Source organism: Oncorhynchus masou, chromosome 2, assembly GCF_036934945.1.
Source record: "Oncorhynchus masou masou isolate Uvic2021 chromosome 2, UVic_Omas_1.1, whole genome shotgun sequence".
In the NCBI taxonomy this organism is placed as follows: Eukaryota; Metazoa; Chordata; class Actinopteri; order Salmoniformes; family Salmonidae; genus Oncorhynchus; species Oncorhynchus masou.
This window is the reverse complement of record NC_088213.1, coordinates 2,743,239-2,759,073: the sequence shown is the minus strand read 5'-3', so window position 1 is coordinate 2,759,073 and position 15,835 is coordinate 2,743,239. Positions and strand designations below refer to the sequence as shown.

The window sequence follows — 15,835 nt, the reverse complement described above, 5'->3', positions numbered from 1 at the left end:
CAGGAGGAGGAAGGGAGAGGAGGAGAGGTGTCCTTACCCCACGTCGTCATAGAGCTGTTCCACATCATCTTTCTGCTCCCCCAGAGACAGGTCCAGGTCCAGGTAGTTCCCATTGGGGGCCATCTGCAGAGCACACTCCTCCAACTGGGACGGAACAAATACAGGGACAGCCATGTCAGGGGGGGTGTAGTGAAATATTTACACAAACAGGCATAAACACAGTCAACATTAGTAAACAACAACATAAAAAGAGGAGAGATGAATTCCATATATTATTACTTGTTTTTTTAAACCTCCAATTGGTAGTTTCAGTCTTGTCTCGTCGCTGCAACTCCCGTAAGGACTCGGGAGAGGCAAAGGTCGAGAGCCGTGCGTCCTCTTAAACACAACCCAACCGAGCCGCAATGACCTTGACACAAGGCCCACTTAACCCGGAAGCCAGCTGCACCAATGTGTCGGAGGAAACAACCTGGTCAGCGTGCACTACACCCGGGCTGCCACAGGAGTCGCTAGTGAGCGATGGGACAAGGACCGATGGGTCTCCCGGTCGCGGCCGGGAGACCCATGGCCTCCACAATCACGCCTCCACATTGACTCTGTACCGGTGCCCAATGTATATAGCCTCCACATTGACTCTGTACCGGTGCCCCCTGTATATAGCCTCCACATTGACTCTGTACCGGTGCCCAATGTATATAGCCTCCACATTGACTCTGTACCGGTGCCCCCTGTATATAGCCTCCACATTGACTCTGTACCGGTGCCCAATGTATATAGCCTCCACATTGACTCTGTACCGGTGCCCCCTGTATATAGCCTCCACATTGACTCTGTACCGGTGCCCAATGTATATAGCCTCCACATTGACTCTGGGTGCCCCCTGTATATAGCCTCCACATTGACTCTGTACCGGTCACCCTGTATATAGCCTCCACATTGACTCTGTACCGGTACCCCCTGTATATAGCCTCCACATTGACTCTGTACCCCGGTACACCCTGTATATAGCCTCCACATTGACTCTGTGCCGTAATACCCTGTATATAGCCTCCACATTGACTCTGTACCGGTACCCCCTGTATATAGCCTCCACATTGACTCTGTACCGGTACCCCCTGTATATAGCCTCCACATTGACTCTGTGCCGTATGCCCCCTGTATATAGCCTCCACATTGTCTCTGTACCGGTACCCCCTGTATATAGCCTCCACATTGACTCTGTACCGGTACCCCCTGTATATAGCCTCCACATTGACTCTGTACCGGTACCCCCTGTATATAGCCTCCACATTGACTCTGTACCGGTGCCCACCTGTATATAGCCTCCACATTGTCTCTGTACCGGTCCCCCTGTATATAGCCTCCACATTGTCTCTGTATGTACCCCCTGTATATAGCCTCCACATTGTCTCTGTACCGGTACCCCCTGTATATAGCCTCCACATTGTCTCTGTACCGGTACCCCCTGTATATAGCCTCCACATTGACTCTGTACCGTAATACCCTGTATATAGCCTCCACATTGACTCTGTATGTACCCCCTGTATATAGCCTCCACATTGACTCTGTACCCCCCTGTATATAGCCTCCACATTGACTCTGTACCGTAACACCCTGTATATAGCCTCCACATTGACTCTGTATGTGCCCCCTGTATATAGCCTCCACATTGACTCTGTACCGGTGCCCCCTGTATATAGCCTCCATATTGACTCTGTACCGGTGCCCCCTGTATATAGCCTCCACATTGACTCTGTACCGTAACACCCTGTATATAGCCTCCACATTGACTCTGTACCGGTACCCCCTGTATATAGCCTCCACATTGACTCTGTACCGGTGCCCCCTGTATATAGCCTCCACATTGACTCTGTTGTAACACCCTGTATATAGCCTCCACATTGACTCTGTACCGGTACCCCCTGTATATAGCCTCCACATTGACTCTGTACCGGTGCCCCCTGTATATAGCCTCCACATTGACTCTGTACCGGTACCCTCTGTATACAGCCTCGTTATTGATACTCTTATTGTGTGACTATTTTAGTCTACTTGGTAAATATTTTCTTCTTCTTGAACTGCACTGTTGGTTAAGGGCTGGTCAGTAAAGCATTTCACAGTGAGGTCTACACTGTTGGTTAAGGGCTGGTCAGTAAAGCATTTCACAGTAAGGTCTGCACTGTTGGTTAAGGGCTGGTCAGTAAAGCATTTCACAGTGAGGTCTACACTGTTGGTTAAGGGCTGGTCAGTAAAGCATTTCACAGTGAGGTCTACACTGTTGGTTAAGGGCTGGTCAGTAAAGCATTTCACAGTGAGGTCTGCACTGTTGGTTAAGGGCTGGTCAGTCAGCATTTCACGGTAAAGTCTACACTTGTGTTCGGCGCATGTGGCAAATAAAGTTTGATTTGATTACACCGGTGGAAATCTGTCCTTTGGTCTGATGAGTCCAAATGTGATTTTTGGCTCCAACCGCCGTGTCTTTGTGAGACGCGCTGTGGGTGAACGGATGATCTCTGAATGTGTGGTTTCCACTGTGAAGCATGGAGGAGGAGGTGTGATGGTGCGTTGCTGGTGACACTGTCTGTGATTTATTTACAAATCAAGGCACACTTAACCAGCATGGCTTCCACAGAATTCTGCAGCAACACGCCATCCCATCTGGTTTGGGCTTAGTGGGACTATCATTTGTTTTTCAACAGGACAATGACCCAACACACCTCCAGGCTGTGTAAGGGCTGTTTGACCAAGAAGGAGAGTGATGGAGTGCTGCATCAGATGACCTGGCCACCACAATCACCCGATCTCAACCCAATTGAGATGGTTTGGCATGAGTTGGACCCCAGAGTGATGGAAATGCAGCCAACAAGTGCTCAGCATATGTGGGATCTCCTTCAAGACAGTTGGAAAAACATTCCAGGTGAAGCTGGTTAAGAGAGTGCCAAGAGCAAGCAAAGGCAAAGGGTGGCTACTTTGAAGAATCTCAAATATATTTTGATTTGTTTAACACTTTTTTGGTTACTACATGATTCCATACGTGTTATTTCATAGTTTTGATGTTTTCACTATTATTTCAACTATGTAGAAAATAGTAAAAAAAAGAAAAACCCTTGAATGAGTAGATGTGTCTAAACTGTCGACATGTACAGTAGGTTACATACTTTCCACAGACATGATCACATTAAAGTATGCAGCATCACAACCTTTAAATACCAACCAATCCAGATTGTCTTGACAGAATGACAACAATGCCAACCAAGGAAGAAAATAAATAAATAATCAAGCATACCACAATTAACCAGGTATCCAAACACTGCAGAAGGAACTGAGCTCCAGTAAGCACCATGTATGAGGGGGGAGGAAGCTAGCCTGGGTCTGTTTCTGCTCCTTCAGCTTCTGGAGGGGAGGAAGCTAGCCTGGGTCTGTTTCTGCTCCTTCAGCTTCTGGAGGGGAGGAAGCTAGCCTGGGTCTGTTTCTGCTCCTTCAGCTTCTGGAGGGGAGGAAGCTAGCCTGGGTGTGTTTCTGCTCCTTCAGCTTCTGGAGGGGAGGAAGCTAGCCTGGGTGTGTTTCTGCTCCTTCAGCTTCTGGAGGGGAGGAAGCTAGCCTGGGTCTGTTTCTGCTCCTTCAGCTTCTGGAGGGAGGAAGCTAGCCTGGGTGTGTTTCTGCTCCTTCAGCTTCTGGAGGGGAGGAAGCTAGCCTGGGTGTGTTTCTGCTCCTTCAGCTTCTGGAGGGGAGGAAGCTAGCCTGGGTCTGTTTCTGCTCCTTCAGCTTCTGGAGGGGAGGAAGCTAGCCTGGGTCTGTTTCTGCTCCTTCAGCTTCTGGAGGAGGAAGCTAGCCTGGGTCTGTTTCTGCTCCTTCAGCTTCTGGAGGGAGAAGCTAGCCTGGGTCTGTTTCTGCTCCTTCAGCTTCTGGAGGGGAGGAAGCTAGCCTGGGTCTGTTTCTGCTCCTTCAGCTTCTGGAGGGGAGGAAGCTAGCCTGGGTCTGTTTCTGCCCCTTCAGCTTCTGGAGGGGGAGGAAGCTAGCCTGGGTCTGTTTCTGCTCCTTCAGCTTCTGGAGGGGAGGAAGCTAGCCTGGGTCTGTTTCTGCTCCTTCAGCTTCTGGAGGAGGAAGCTAGCCTGGGTCTGTTTCTGCTCCTTCAGCTTCTGGAGGGGAGGAAGCTAGCCTGGGTCTGTTTCTGCTCCTTCAGCTTCTGGAGGGAGGAAGCTAGCCTGGGTCTGTTTCTGCTCCTTCAGCTTCTGGAGGGAGGAAGCTAGCCTGGGTGTGTTTCTGCTCCTTCAGCTTCTGGAGGGGAGGAAGCTAGCCTGGGTGTGTTTCTGCTCCTTCAGCTTCTGGAGGGAGGAGGCTAGCCTGGGTCTGTTTCTGCTCCTTCAGCTTCTGGAGGGAGGAAGCTAGCCTGGGTCTGTTTCTGCTCCTTCAGCTTCTGGAGGGGACAGAAGCTAGCCTGGGTCTGTTTCTGCTCCTTCAGCTTCTGGAGGAGGAAGCTAGCCTGGGTCTGTTTCTGCTCCTTCAGCTTCTGGAGGGGAGGAAGCTAGCCTGGGTCTGTTTCTGCTCCTTCAGCTTCTGGAGGGGAGGAAGCTAGCCTGGGTCTGTTTCTGCTCCTTCAGCTTCTGGAGGGGAGGAAGCTAGCCTGGGTGTGTTTCTGCTCCTTCAGCTTCTGGAGGAGGAAGCTAGCCTGGGTCTGTTTCTGCTCCTTCAGCTTCTGGAGGGGAGGAAGCTAGCCTGGGTGTGTTTCTGCTCCTTCAGCTTCTGGAGGGGAGGAAGCTAGCCTGGGTCTGTTTCTGCTCCTTCAGCTTCTGGAGGGGAGGAAGCTAGCCTGGGTCTGTTTCTGCTCTGTCAACTCCTTCAGCAACTGTTACTTCAATGCCAGTAACGGAGTTCGCAAGAGTACAACCTGATCTGGGACCAGGCTAGAAGTAGGAGGAAGCAGCATTCTAATACCTGACCTGGGACCAGACTAGAACTAGGAGGAAGCAGCATTCTAATACCTGACCTGGGACCAGACTAGAACTAGGAGGAAGCAGCATTCTAATACCTGACCTGGGACCAGACTAGAACTAGGAGGAAGCAGCATTCTAATACCTGACCTGGGACCAGACTAGAACTAGGAGGAAGCAGCATTCTAATACCTGACCTGGGACCAGACTAGAACTAGGAGGAAGCAGCATTCTAATACCTGACCTGGGACCAGACTAGAACTAGGAGGAAGCAGCATTCTAATACCTGACCTGGGACCAGACTAGAACTAGGAGGAAGCAGCATTCTAATACCTGACCTGGGACCAGACTAGAACTAGGAGGAAGCAGCATTCTAATACCTGACCTGGGACCAGACTAGAACTAGGAGGAAGCAGCATTCTAATACCTGACCTGGGACCAGACTAGAACTAGGAGGAAGCAACATTATAATACCTGACCTGGGACCAGACTAGAATTAGGAGGAAGCAGCATTATAATACCTGACCAGAATATTACACTATTATAATACCATCCACACTATTCCAGTAGTGCCGGTGGCTTCCCATGCCTTGTTGTGTCCCAAATAGCAACCTACTCCCTATATAGTGCAATACGTCTGTAAAGTTAGTGCACTACAGTGCATTCAGAAAGTATTCAGACCCCTTCACTTTTTACACATTGATACCTGTCTGGGACCAGCCTTATTCTAAAAATTATTAACCCCCCCCTGTCAATCTATACACAATACCCCCTAATGACTTCACAATACACAATAAAGCCAAAATACATTTAGAAAGTTTAGCTAATTTACGAAAAAATAAACATCACATTTAAGTATTCAGATCCTTTACTCAGTACTTTGTTGAAGCACCTTTGGCAGCGATTACAGCCTCCAGTCTTCTTTGGGTATGACGCTACAAGCTTGGCACACCTGTATTTGGGGAGTTTCTCCCATTCTTCTCTGTAGATCCTCTCAAGCTCTGTCAGGTTGGATGGGGAGCGTCGCTGCACAGCTATTTTCAGGTCTACCCAGAGATGTTAGATCGGATTCAAATATTATACCTTTATTTCATCAAGGAACACAGACCGAGAACAAGGTCTCTTTGACAGCTGAGCCCTGCGTTTACATGTTTACACATATAGATTAGGTACAATGAGTCCGGGCTCTGGCTGGGCCACTCAAGCACATTGAGATTTGGCCCAAAGCCGCTCCTGCGTTGTCTTGGCTTTGCGCTTAGCGTCGTTGTCCTGTTGGAAGGTGAACCTTTGACCCTGTCTGAGGTCCTGAACGTTCTGGAGCAGGTTATCAAGGATCTCTCTGTACTTTGCTCCGTTCATCTTTCCCCCCATCCTGACTAGTCTTCCAGTTCTTGCTGCTGAAAAACATCACCACAGCATGATGCTGCCACCACCATGCTTCACCGTAGGGATGGTATTGGCCAGGTGATGAGCAATGCCTGGTTTCCTCCAGATGTGACACTTGGCATTCAGTCCAAAGGGTTCAATCTTGGTTTCATCAGACCAGAGAATCTTGTTTCTCATGGTCTGAGAGTCGTTTAGGTGCCTTTTAGCAAATTCAAAGTGGGCTGTCATGGGCATTTTACTGAGGAGTGGCTTCCTTTCGGCCACTCTACCATAAAGGCCTGATTGGTGGAGTGCAGCAGAGATGGTTATCCTTCTGGAAGGTTCTCCCATCTCCGCAGAGGAACTCTGGAGCTCTGTCAAAGTGACCATCCGGTTATTGGTCACCTCCCTGACCAAGGCCCTTCTCCCCCGATTGCTCAGTTTGGCCGGGTGGCCAGCTCTAGGAAGAGTCTTGGTGGTTCCAAACTTCTTCCATTTTAGAATGATGGAGGCCACTGTGTTCTTGGGGACCTTCAACGCTGCAGAAATGTTTTGGTACCCTTCCCCAGATCTGTGCCTCGACACCATCCTGTCTCGGAGCTCTACAGACAATTCCTTCGACCTCATGGATTGGTTTTTGCTCTGACATGAACTGTCAACTGTGGGACCTTATATAGACAGGTGTGTGCCTTTCCAAATCATGTCCAATCAATTGAATTTACCACAGGTGGACTCCAATCAAGTTGTAGAAACATCTCAAGGATGATCAATGGAAACAGGAAGCACCTGAGATCAATTTCGAGTCTCACAGCATAGGGCTGGTACAACACTGTTACATATAGGGCTGGTACATATAGGACTGGTGCATACCGGGCTGGTACGTATAGGGCTGGTACGTATAGGGCTGGTACCAGACTGATGCATATAGGGCTGGTACCAGACTGGTGCATATAGGGCTGGTACATATAGGGCTGGTACCATACTGATGCATATAGGGCTGGTGCATATAGGACTGGTACGTATAGGGCTGGTACCCGACTGGTGCATATAGGACTGGTACAACACTGGTACATATAGGGCTGGTACATATAGGACTGGTACCCGACTGGTGCATATAGGGCTGGTACATATAGGGCTGGTACGTATAGGGCTGGTACCAGACTGGTGCATATAGGGCTGGTACGTATAGGGCTGGTACATATAGGGCTGGTACCAGACTGATGCATATAGGGCTGGTACATATAGGGCTGGTACATATAGGGCTGGTACCAGACTGATGCATATAGGGCTGGTACATATAGGGCTGGTACATATAGGGCTGGTACCAGACTGGTGCATATAGGGCTGGTACATATAGGGCCGGTACCAGACTGATGCATATAGGGCTGGTACATATAGGGCTGGTACATATAGGGCTGGTACATATAGGGCTGGTACCCGACTGGTACATATAGGGCTGGTACCCGGCTGGTACATATAGGGCTGGTACATATAGGGCTGGTACATATAGGGCTGGTACCCGACTGGTGCATATAGGGCTGGTACATATAGGGCTGGTACATATAGGGCTGGTACATATAGGGCTGATACCCGGCTGGTACGTATAGGACTGGTACATATAGGGCTGGTACATATAGGGCTGGTACATATAGGGCTGGTACATATAGGGCTGGTACATATAGGGCTGGTACATATAGGGCTGGTACCAGACTGGTGCATATAGGGCTGGTACGTATAGGACTGGTACATATAGGGCTGGTACATATAGGGCTGGTACGTATAGGGCTGGTACATATAGGGCTGGTACCAGACTGATGCATATAGGGCTGGTACATATAGGGCTGGTACCAGACTGATGCATATAGGGCTGGTACATATAGGGCTGGTACGTATAGGGCTGGTACCAGACTGATGCATATAGGGCTGGTACCAGACTGGTGCATATAGGGCTGGTACCAGACTGGTGCATATAGGGCTGGTACGTATAGGGCTGGTACCAGACTGATGCATATAGGGCTGGTACATATAGGGCTGGTACATATAGGGCTGGTACCAGACTGATGCATATAGGGCTGGTACGTATAGGGCTGGTACGTATAGGGCTGGTACCAGACTGATGCATATAGGGCTGGTACATATAGGGCTGGTACATATAGGGCTGGTACCAGACTGATGCATATAGGGCTGGTACTTATAGGGCTGGTACGTATAGGGCTGGTACCAGACTGATGCATATAGGGCTGGTACATATAGGGCTGGTACCAGACTGGTGCATATAGGGCTGGTACGTATAGGGCTGGTACGTATAGGGCTGGTACCAGACTGATGCATATAGGGCTGGTACGTATAGGGCTGGTACGTATAGGGCTGGTACCAGACTGATGCATATAGGGCTGGTACATATAGGGCTGGTACCAGACTGGTGCATATAGGGCTGGTACGTATAGGGCTGGTACGTATAGGGCTGGTACCAGACTGATGCATATAGGGCTGGTACATATAGGGCTGGTACCAGACTGATGCATATAGGGCTGGTGCATATAGGGCTGGTACATATAGGGCTGGTACATATAGGGCTGGTACATATAGGGCTGGTGCATATAGGGCTGGTGCATATAGGGCTGGTGCATATAGGGCTGGTACCAGACTGATGCATATAGGGCTGGTGCATATAGGGCTGGTACATATAGGGCTGGTACATATATGGCTGGTACATATGGGGCGGGTACATATAGGGCGGGTACATATAGGGCGGGTACATATAGGGCGGGTACATATAGGGCGGGTACATATAGGGCTGGTACATATAGGGCTGGTACATATAGGGCTGGTACATACAGGGCTGGTACATACAGGGCAGGTACATATCCCACCCTTTCCTTGGGTATTAACTCCACTTAGACTAAACTTTCCTTGGGTATTAACTCCACTTAGACTAAACTTTCCTTGGGTATTAACTCCACTTAGACTAAACTTTCCTTGGGTATTAACTCCACTTAGACTAAACTTTCCTTGGGTATTAACTCCACTTAGACTAAACTTTCCTTGGGTATTAACTCCACTAAGACTAAACTTTCCTTGGGTATTAACTCCACTTAGACTAAACTTTCCTTGGGTATTAACTCCACTTAGACTAAACTTTCCTTGGGTATTAACTCACTTAGACTAAACTTTCCTTGGGTATTAACTCCACTTAGACTAAACTTTCCTTGGGTATTAACTCCACTTAGACTAAACTTTCCTTGGGTATTAACTCCACTTAGACTAAACTTTCCTTGGGTATTAACTCCACTCAGACTAAACTTTCCTTGGGTATTAAACTCCACTTAGACTAAACTTTCCTTGGGTATTAACTCCACTTAGACTAAACTTTCCTTGGGTATTAACTCCACTCAGACTAAACTTTCCTTGGGTATTAAACTCCACTTAGACTAAACTTTCCTTGGGTATTAACTCCACTTAGACTAAACTTTCCTTGGGTATTAACTCCACTTAGACTAAACTTTCCTTGGGTATTAACTCCACTTAGACTAAACTTTCCTTGGGTATTAACTCCACTTAGACTAAACTTTCCTTGGGTATTAACTCCACTTAGACTAAACTTTCCTTGGGTATTAACTCCACTTAGACTAAACTTTCCTTGGGTATTAACTCCACTAAGACTAAACTTTCCTTGGGTATTAACTCCACTTAGACTAAACTTTCCTTGGGTATTAACTCCACTTAGACTAAACTTTCCTTGGGTATTAACTCCACTAAGACTAAACTTTCCTTGGGTATTAACTCCACTTAGACTAAACTTTCCTTGGGTATTAACTCCACTTAGACTAAACTTTCCTTGGGTATTAACTCCACTTAGACTAAACTTTCCTTGGGTATTAACTCCACTAAGACTAAACTTTCCTTGGGTATTAACTCCACTTAGACTAAACTTTCCTTGGGTATTAAATCCACTCAGACTAAACTGACATCCAGGGAGGAAGAGGGGGGGGCAGAGGGTATCAAAACACCGACTGTAACAGGAAACACTTGCCCATAATATACGAACAAAGTAAAACGAAGAACAGAGAAACAAAAAAAAACGGTCAAGTTATTATTATGTTGAGATAATAACAACACAATTCCCCCCCAAAAAACAAACTATAAGGAACAGAGAGGAAAAAAACTTTGTTGTTTCGTCCTACAACGCTGAAATAACTGTTAGACTGTTTTATCTGATACATGACAGGCTTTGACATTATGGACATTTCCACGCTATCTCTCTAACAGCCCGGGAAGTATCTGTTTACATCTCAAATGGCACCCTATTCCCTACATAGTGCACTATTGTTGACCAAGAGCCCTTAGGGTAGAGGACTATATAGGGAATAGGGTGCCATTTGGGATCTGGCGGGACTCACCCCGGGGCACGGGAGTGATTAGGCAGATTTGTAAAGGAATGTTTTTAAAAGGAGACAAGTAGTCTCTAGTTTTTAATCATGCACCGAGGAGAAATACAGGGGTGTGAGGGGTTGGAAGACGGTTAACACAGATGGGTTGGAAGGGGGGTTAACACACAGAGGGGTTGGAAGGGGGTTAACACACAGAGGGGTTGGAAGGGGGTTGGGGTTAACACAGACAGGGGTTGGAAGGGGGTTAACACACAGAGGGGTTGGAAGGGGTTAACACAGAGAGGGGTGGAAGGGGGTTAACACAGAGAGGGGTTGGAAGGGGTTAACACAGAGAGGGGTTGGAAGGGGGTTAACACACAGAGGGGTTGGAAGGGGGTTAACACACAGAGGGGTTGGAAGGGGGTAGGGTTAACACAGATGGGTTGGAAGGGGGTTAACACAGAGAGGGGTTGGAAGGGGGTTAACACACAGAGGGGTTGGAAGGGGGTTAACACACAGAGGGGTTGGAAGGGGGTTAACACACAGAGGGGTTGGAAGGGGGTTAACACAGAGAGGGGTTGGAAGGGGGTTAACACACAGAGAGGGGTTGGAAGGGGGTTAACACACAGAGGGGTTGGAAGGGGTAGGGTTAACACAGAGAGGGGTTGGAAGGGGTAGGGTTAACACAGAGAGGGGTTGGAAGGGGTTAACACAGAGAGGGGTTGGAAGGGGGTTAACACACAGAGGGGTTGGAAGGGGGTTAACACAGAGAGGGGTTGGAAGGGGGTTAACACACAGAGAGGGGTTGGAAGGGGGTAGGGTTAACACAGAGAGGGGTTGGAAGGGGGTAGGGTTAACACAGAGAGGGGTTGGAAGGGGGTTAACACACAGAGGGGTTGGAAGGGGGTTAACACACAGAGGGGTTGGAAGGGGGTTAACACACAGAGGGGTTGGAAGGGGGGTTAACACACAGAGGGGTTGGAAGGGGGTTAACACAGAGGGGGTTGGAAGGGGGTTAACACAGAGAGGGGTTGAAAGGGGGTTAACACACAGAGGGGTTGGAAGGGGGGTTAACACAGACAGGGGTTGGAAGGGGGGTTAACACACAGGGGGTTGGAAGTGGGGTTAACACACAGAGGGGTTGGAAGGGGTTAACACACAGAGGGGTTGGAAGTGGGGTTAACACAGAGGGGTTGGAAGGGGGTTAACACAGAGGGATTGGAAGGGGGGTTAACACACAGAGGGGTTGGAAGGGGGGTAACACACAGAGGGGTTGGAAGGGGTTAACACACAGAGGGGTTGGAAGGGGTTAACACACAGAGGGGTTGGAAGGGGGTTAACACACAGAGGGGTTGGAAGGGGGTTAACACACAGAGGGGTTGGAAGTGGGGTTAACACACAGAGGGGTTGGAAGGGTTAACACACAGAGGGGTTGGAAGGGGGTTAACACACAGGGGGGGGTTGGAAGGGGGTTAACACAGACAGGGGTTGGAAGGGGGTTAACACACAGGGGTTGGAAGGGGGTTAACACAGGGGGGTTGGAAGTGGGTTAACACACAGAGGGGTTGGAAGGGGGTTAACACACAGAGGGGTTGGAAGTGGGGTTAACACACAGAGGGGTTGGAAGGGGGTTAACACACAGAGGGGTTGGAAGGGGGTTAACACAGAGGGGTTGGAAGGGGTTAACACACAGAGGGGTTGGAAGGGGTTAACACACAGAGGGGTTGGAAGGGGGTTAACACACAGAGGGGTTGGAAGGGGTTAACACACAGAGGGGTTGGAAGTGGGGTTAACACAAAGAGGGGTTGTAAGTGGGGTTAACACACAGAGGGGTTGGAAGTGGGGTTAACACACAGAGGGGTTGGAAGGGGGTTAACACACAGAGGGGTTGGAAGGGGGGTTAACACACAGGGGGGTTGGAAGGGGGTTAACACACAGGGGGGTTAAATCAACAGTTGCATTTTAGCTAAATATGTTTTACGGTTTACTCAACAACCTTCAGCAAACTAGAGAATGAAACCGTCCTTGATAAACTATCTATTCACCTGCATGTTCAAGTTTAGATAACTTATAAAGGCTACCTTCTTTTTGAAATATGCAACAACTGGACTGTCAATAAAGTACTGGTAGGCTCCTTTTGACAAGGAAACCCCGTGTTGTGGATGACATGACCATGGACGTCAGCCAGTCAATCACCATGGGGGATCACACCTGTGTCGGTCGGCTGCTGGTGGCTTCAGCATATTTTCTGAACGCATCAAGTTATTTGAGCTATTTTAGAAGGACGATAAGGCGGTCCAATTTAAAACTGACCTTCAGCGGTGCCTCCAGGAGTTTGTGAACCCCGGCTATCTGCTCAATCAAGGCGATGTTTTCGTCCAGATCATAGGGCGGCGGTCTCCGTGGCTCCGGGAAGTTGGTACAGACGAAAGGGTCCGAGTCCTCCAAATACTGCACTCGGCAGGTTATAATGGCCATGGCTTTTCCTCAGCCGGCTGGGGATAACGTTTCTCTGCTGTCAGTCGCGGTGTAGAGCCGTGTCCCTGCGGAAATATTCCCCTTGTCCTAAACTTCCATTTTAAAATAAAGAAGGAAAAAACGCGGCGACTTGTTCTTCCCCGCTTGACGCTCCTCTCAGTGTTAAAAGGAAACTGTTGCTGTACAGAACACACCAGCGGACAACCCCTTGCCGTGACCGTGTGACGTCAGGTATCAGGAAGCGGAGTGTGAGGGGTTTGGAACTGCTGCTGGAAGTTGAAAAGTAGTGACTCATGAGATGGAAATAGACAGAGCTACAGCTGGCACAGCAGTTAAACTGAGACGATTCAAACTGCTAGTTCGGCGGAAAACATAAACTCACTAAACACTTGGGAGAAAAAAAATGGTGGGCGAAGTCTAATATCAACTGAGGAATCGATTATTGATAGTCTAATTAGGTAGGCTAATGTTTTTGCTCATTTGTTAATTGACACCCTCCAATTAAGACGGTTAACGTTAGATCCGTTCCCAAGTATTTAGGATAAACATTGACAATGATGGAGCGCCCTCTGCTGGATTGACTGTGAAGTGGACATTTAATCTGCCCTGAAGGCCTTTGCATTAAATCTGCCCTGGAGGCCTTTACATTTAATCTGCCCCGGAGGCCTTTACATTTAATCTGCCCCGGAGGCCTTTACATTTAATCTGCCCCGGAGACCTTTACATTTAATCTGCCCTGCAGGCCTTTACATTTAATCTGCCCTGGAGGCCTTTACATTTAATCTGCCCTGGAGGCCTTTACATTTAATCTGCCCTGGAGACCTTTACATTTAATCTGCCCTGGAGGCCTTTACATTTAATCTGCCCCGGAGGCCTTTACATTTAATCTGCCCCCGGAGATCTTTACATTTAATCTGTCCGGAGGCCTTTACATTTAATCTGCCCTGGAGGCCTTTACATTTAATCTGCCCGGAGGCCTTTACATTTAATCTGCCCTGGAGGCCTTTACATTTAATCTGCCCCGGAGGCCTTTACATTTAATCTGCCCCGGAGACCTTTACATTTAATCTGCCCTGAGGCCTTTACATTTAATCTGCCCTGGAGGCCTTTACATTTAATCTGCCCCGGAGGCCTTTACATTTAATCTGCCCCGGAGGCCTTCACATTTAATCTGCCCCGGAGGCCTTTACATTTAATCTGCCCTGGAGGCCTTTACATTTAATCTGCCCCGGAGACCTTTACATTTAATCTGCCCTGGAGGCCTTTACATTTAATCTGCCCTGGAGGCCTTTACATTTAATCTGCCCGGAGGACCAGACATTTAATCTGCCCCGGAGACCTTTACATTTAATCTGCCCCGGAGATCTTTACATTGAATCTGTCCCGGAGGCCTTTACATTTAATCTGCCCTGGAGGCCTTTACATTTAATCTGCCCCGGAGGCCTTTACATTTAATCTGCCCTGAGGCCTTTACATTTAATCTGGAGGAGGCCTTTACATTTAATCTGCCCCGGAGGCCTTTACATTTAATCTGCCCCGGAGGCCTTTACATTTAATCTGCCCTGGAGGCCTTTACATTTAATCTGCCCCGGAGGCCTTTACATTTAATCTGCCCCGGAGACCTTTACATTTAATCTGCCCTGAGGCCTTTACATTTAATCTGCCCTGGAGGCCTTTACATTTAATCTGCCCCGGAGGCCTTTACATTTAATCTGCCCCGGAGGCCTTCACATTTAATCTGCCCCGGAGGCCTTTACATTTAATCTGCCCCGGAGGCCTTTACATTTAATCTGCCCCGGAGGCCTTTACATTTAATCTGCCCTGGAGGCCTTTACATTTAATCTGCCCTGGAGGCCTTTACATTTAATCTGCCCCGGAGGCCTTTACATTTAATCTGCCCCGGAGACCTTTACATTTAATCTGCCCCGGAGATCTTTACATTGAATCTGTCCCGGAGGCCTTTACATTTAATCTGCCCTGGAGGCCTTTACATTTAATCTGCCCCGGAGGCCTTTACATTTAATCTGCCCTGGAGGCCTTTACATTTAATCTGCCCCGGAGGCCTTTACATTTAATCTGCCCCGGAGGCCTTTACATTTAATCTGCCCCGGAGGCCTTTACATTTAATCTGCCCTGGAGGCCTTTACATTTAATCTGCCCTGGAGGCCTTTACATTTAATCTGCCCTGGAGGCCTTTACATTAAATCTGCCATGGAGGCCTTTACATTAAATCTGCCCTGGAGGCCTTTACATTTAATCTGCCTGGAGGCTTTTACATTTAATCTGCCCTGGAGGCCTTTACATTTAATCTGCCCCGAAGGCCTTTACATTTAATCTGCCCTGGAGGCCTTTACATTTAATCTGCCCAGGAGGCCTTTACATTTAATCTGCCCTGGAGGCCTTTACATTTAATCTGCCCTGGAGGCCTTTACATTTAATCTGCCCTGGAGGCCTTTACATTTAATCTGCCCCGGAGGCCTTTACATTTAATCTGCCCTGGAGGCCTTTACATTTAATCTGCCCTGGAGGCCTTTACATTTAATCTGCCCTGGAGGCCTTTACATTTAATCTGCCCCGGAGGCCTTTACATTAAATCTGCCCTGGAGGCCTTTACATTTAATCTGCCCCGGAGGCCTTTACATTTAATCTGCCCCGGAGGCCTTTACATTTAATCTGCCCTGGAGGCCTTTA

At 48.5% G+C, this 15,835-nt stretch overlaps 1 protein-coding gene across 1 annotated transcript in view; it reads right to left on the bottom strand.

Annotated features, from left to right (window-relative positions):
• The window catches only part of LOC135552141 (FH1/FH2 domain-containing protein 1-like), a 186,217-nt gene extending 172,870 nt beyond the window's left edge, over positions 1–13,347 (bottom strand). The window contains 2 exon segments of the mRNA XM_064983581.1: positions 38–144; positions 12,980–13,347. Coding sequence (XP_064839653.1) covers positions 38–144; positions 12,980–13,144 — 272 coding nt within the window. The 5' untranslated portion in view covers positions 13,145–13,347.
• Between the last annotated feature and the right edge of the window lie 2,488 nt (positions 13,348–15,835).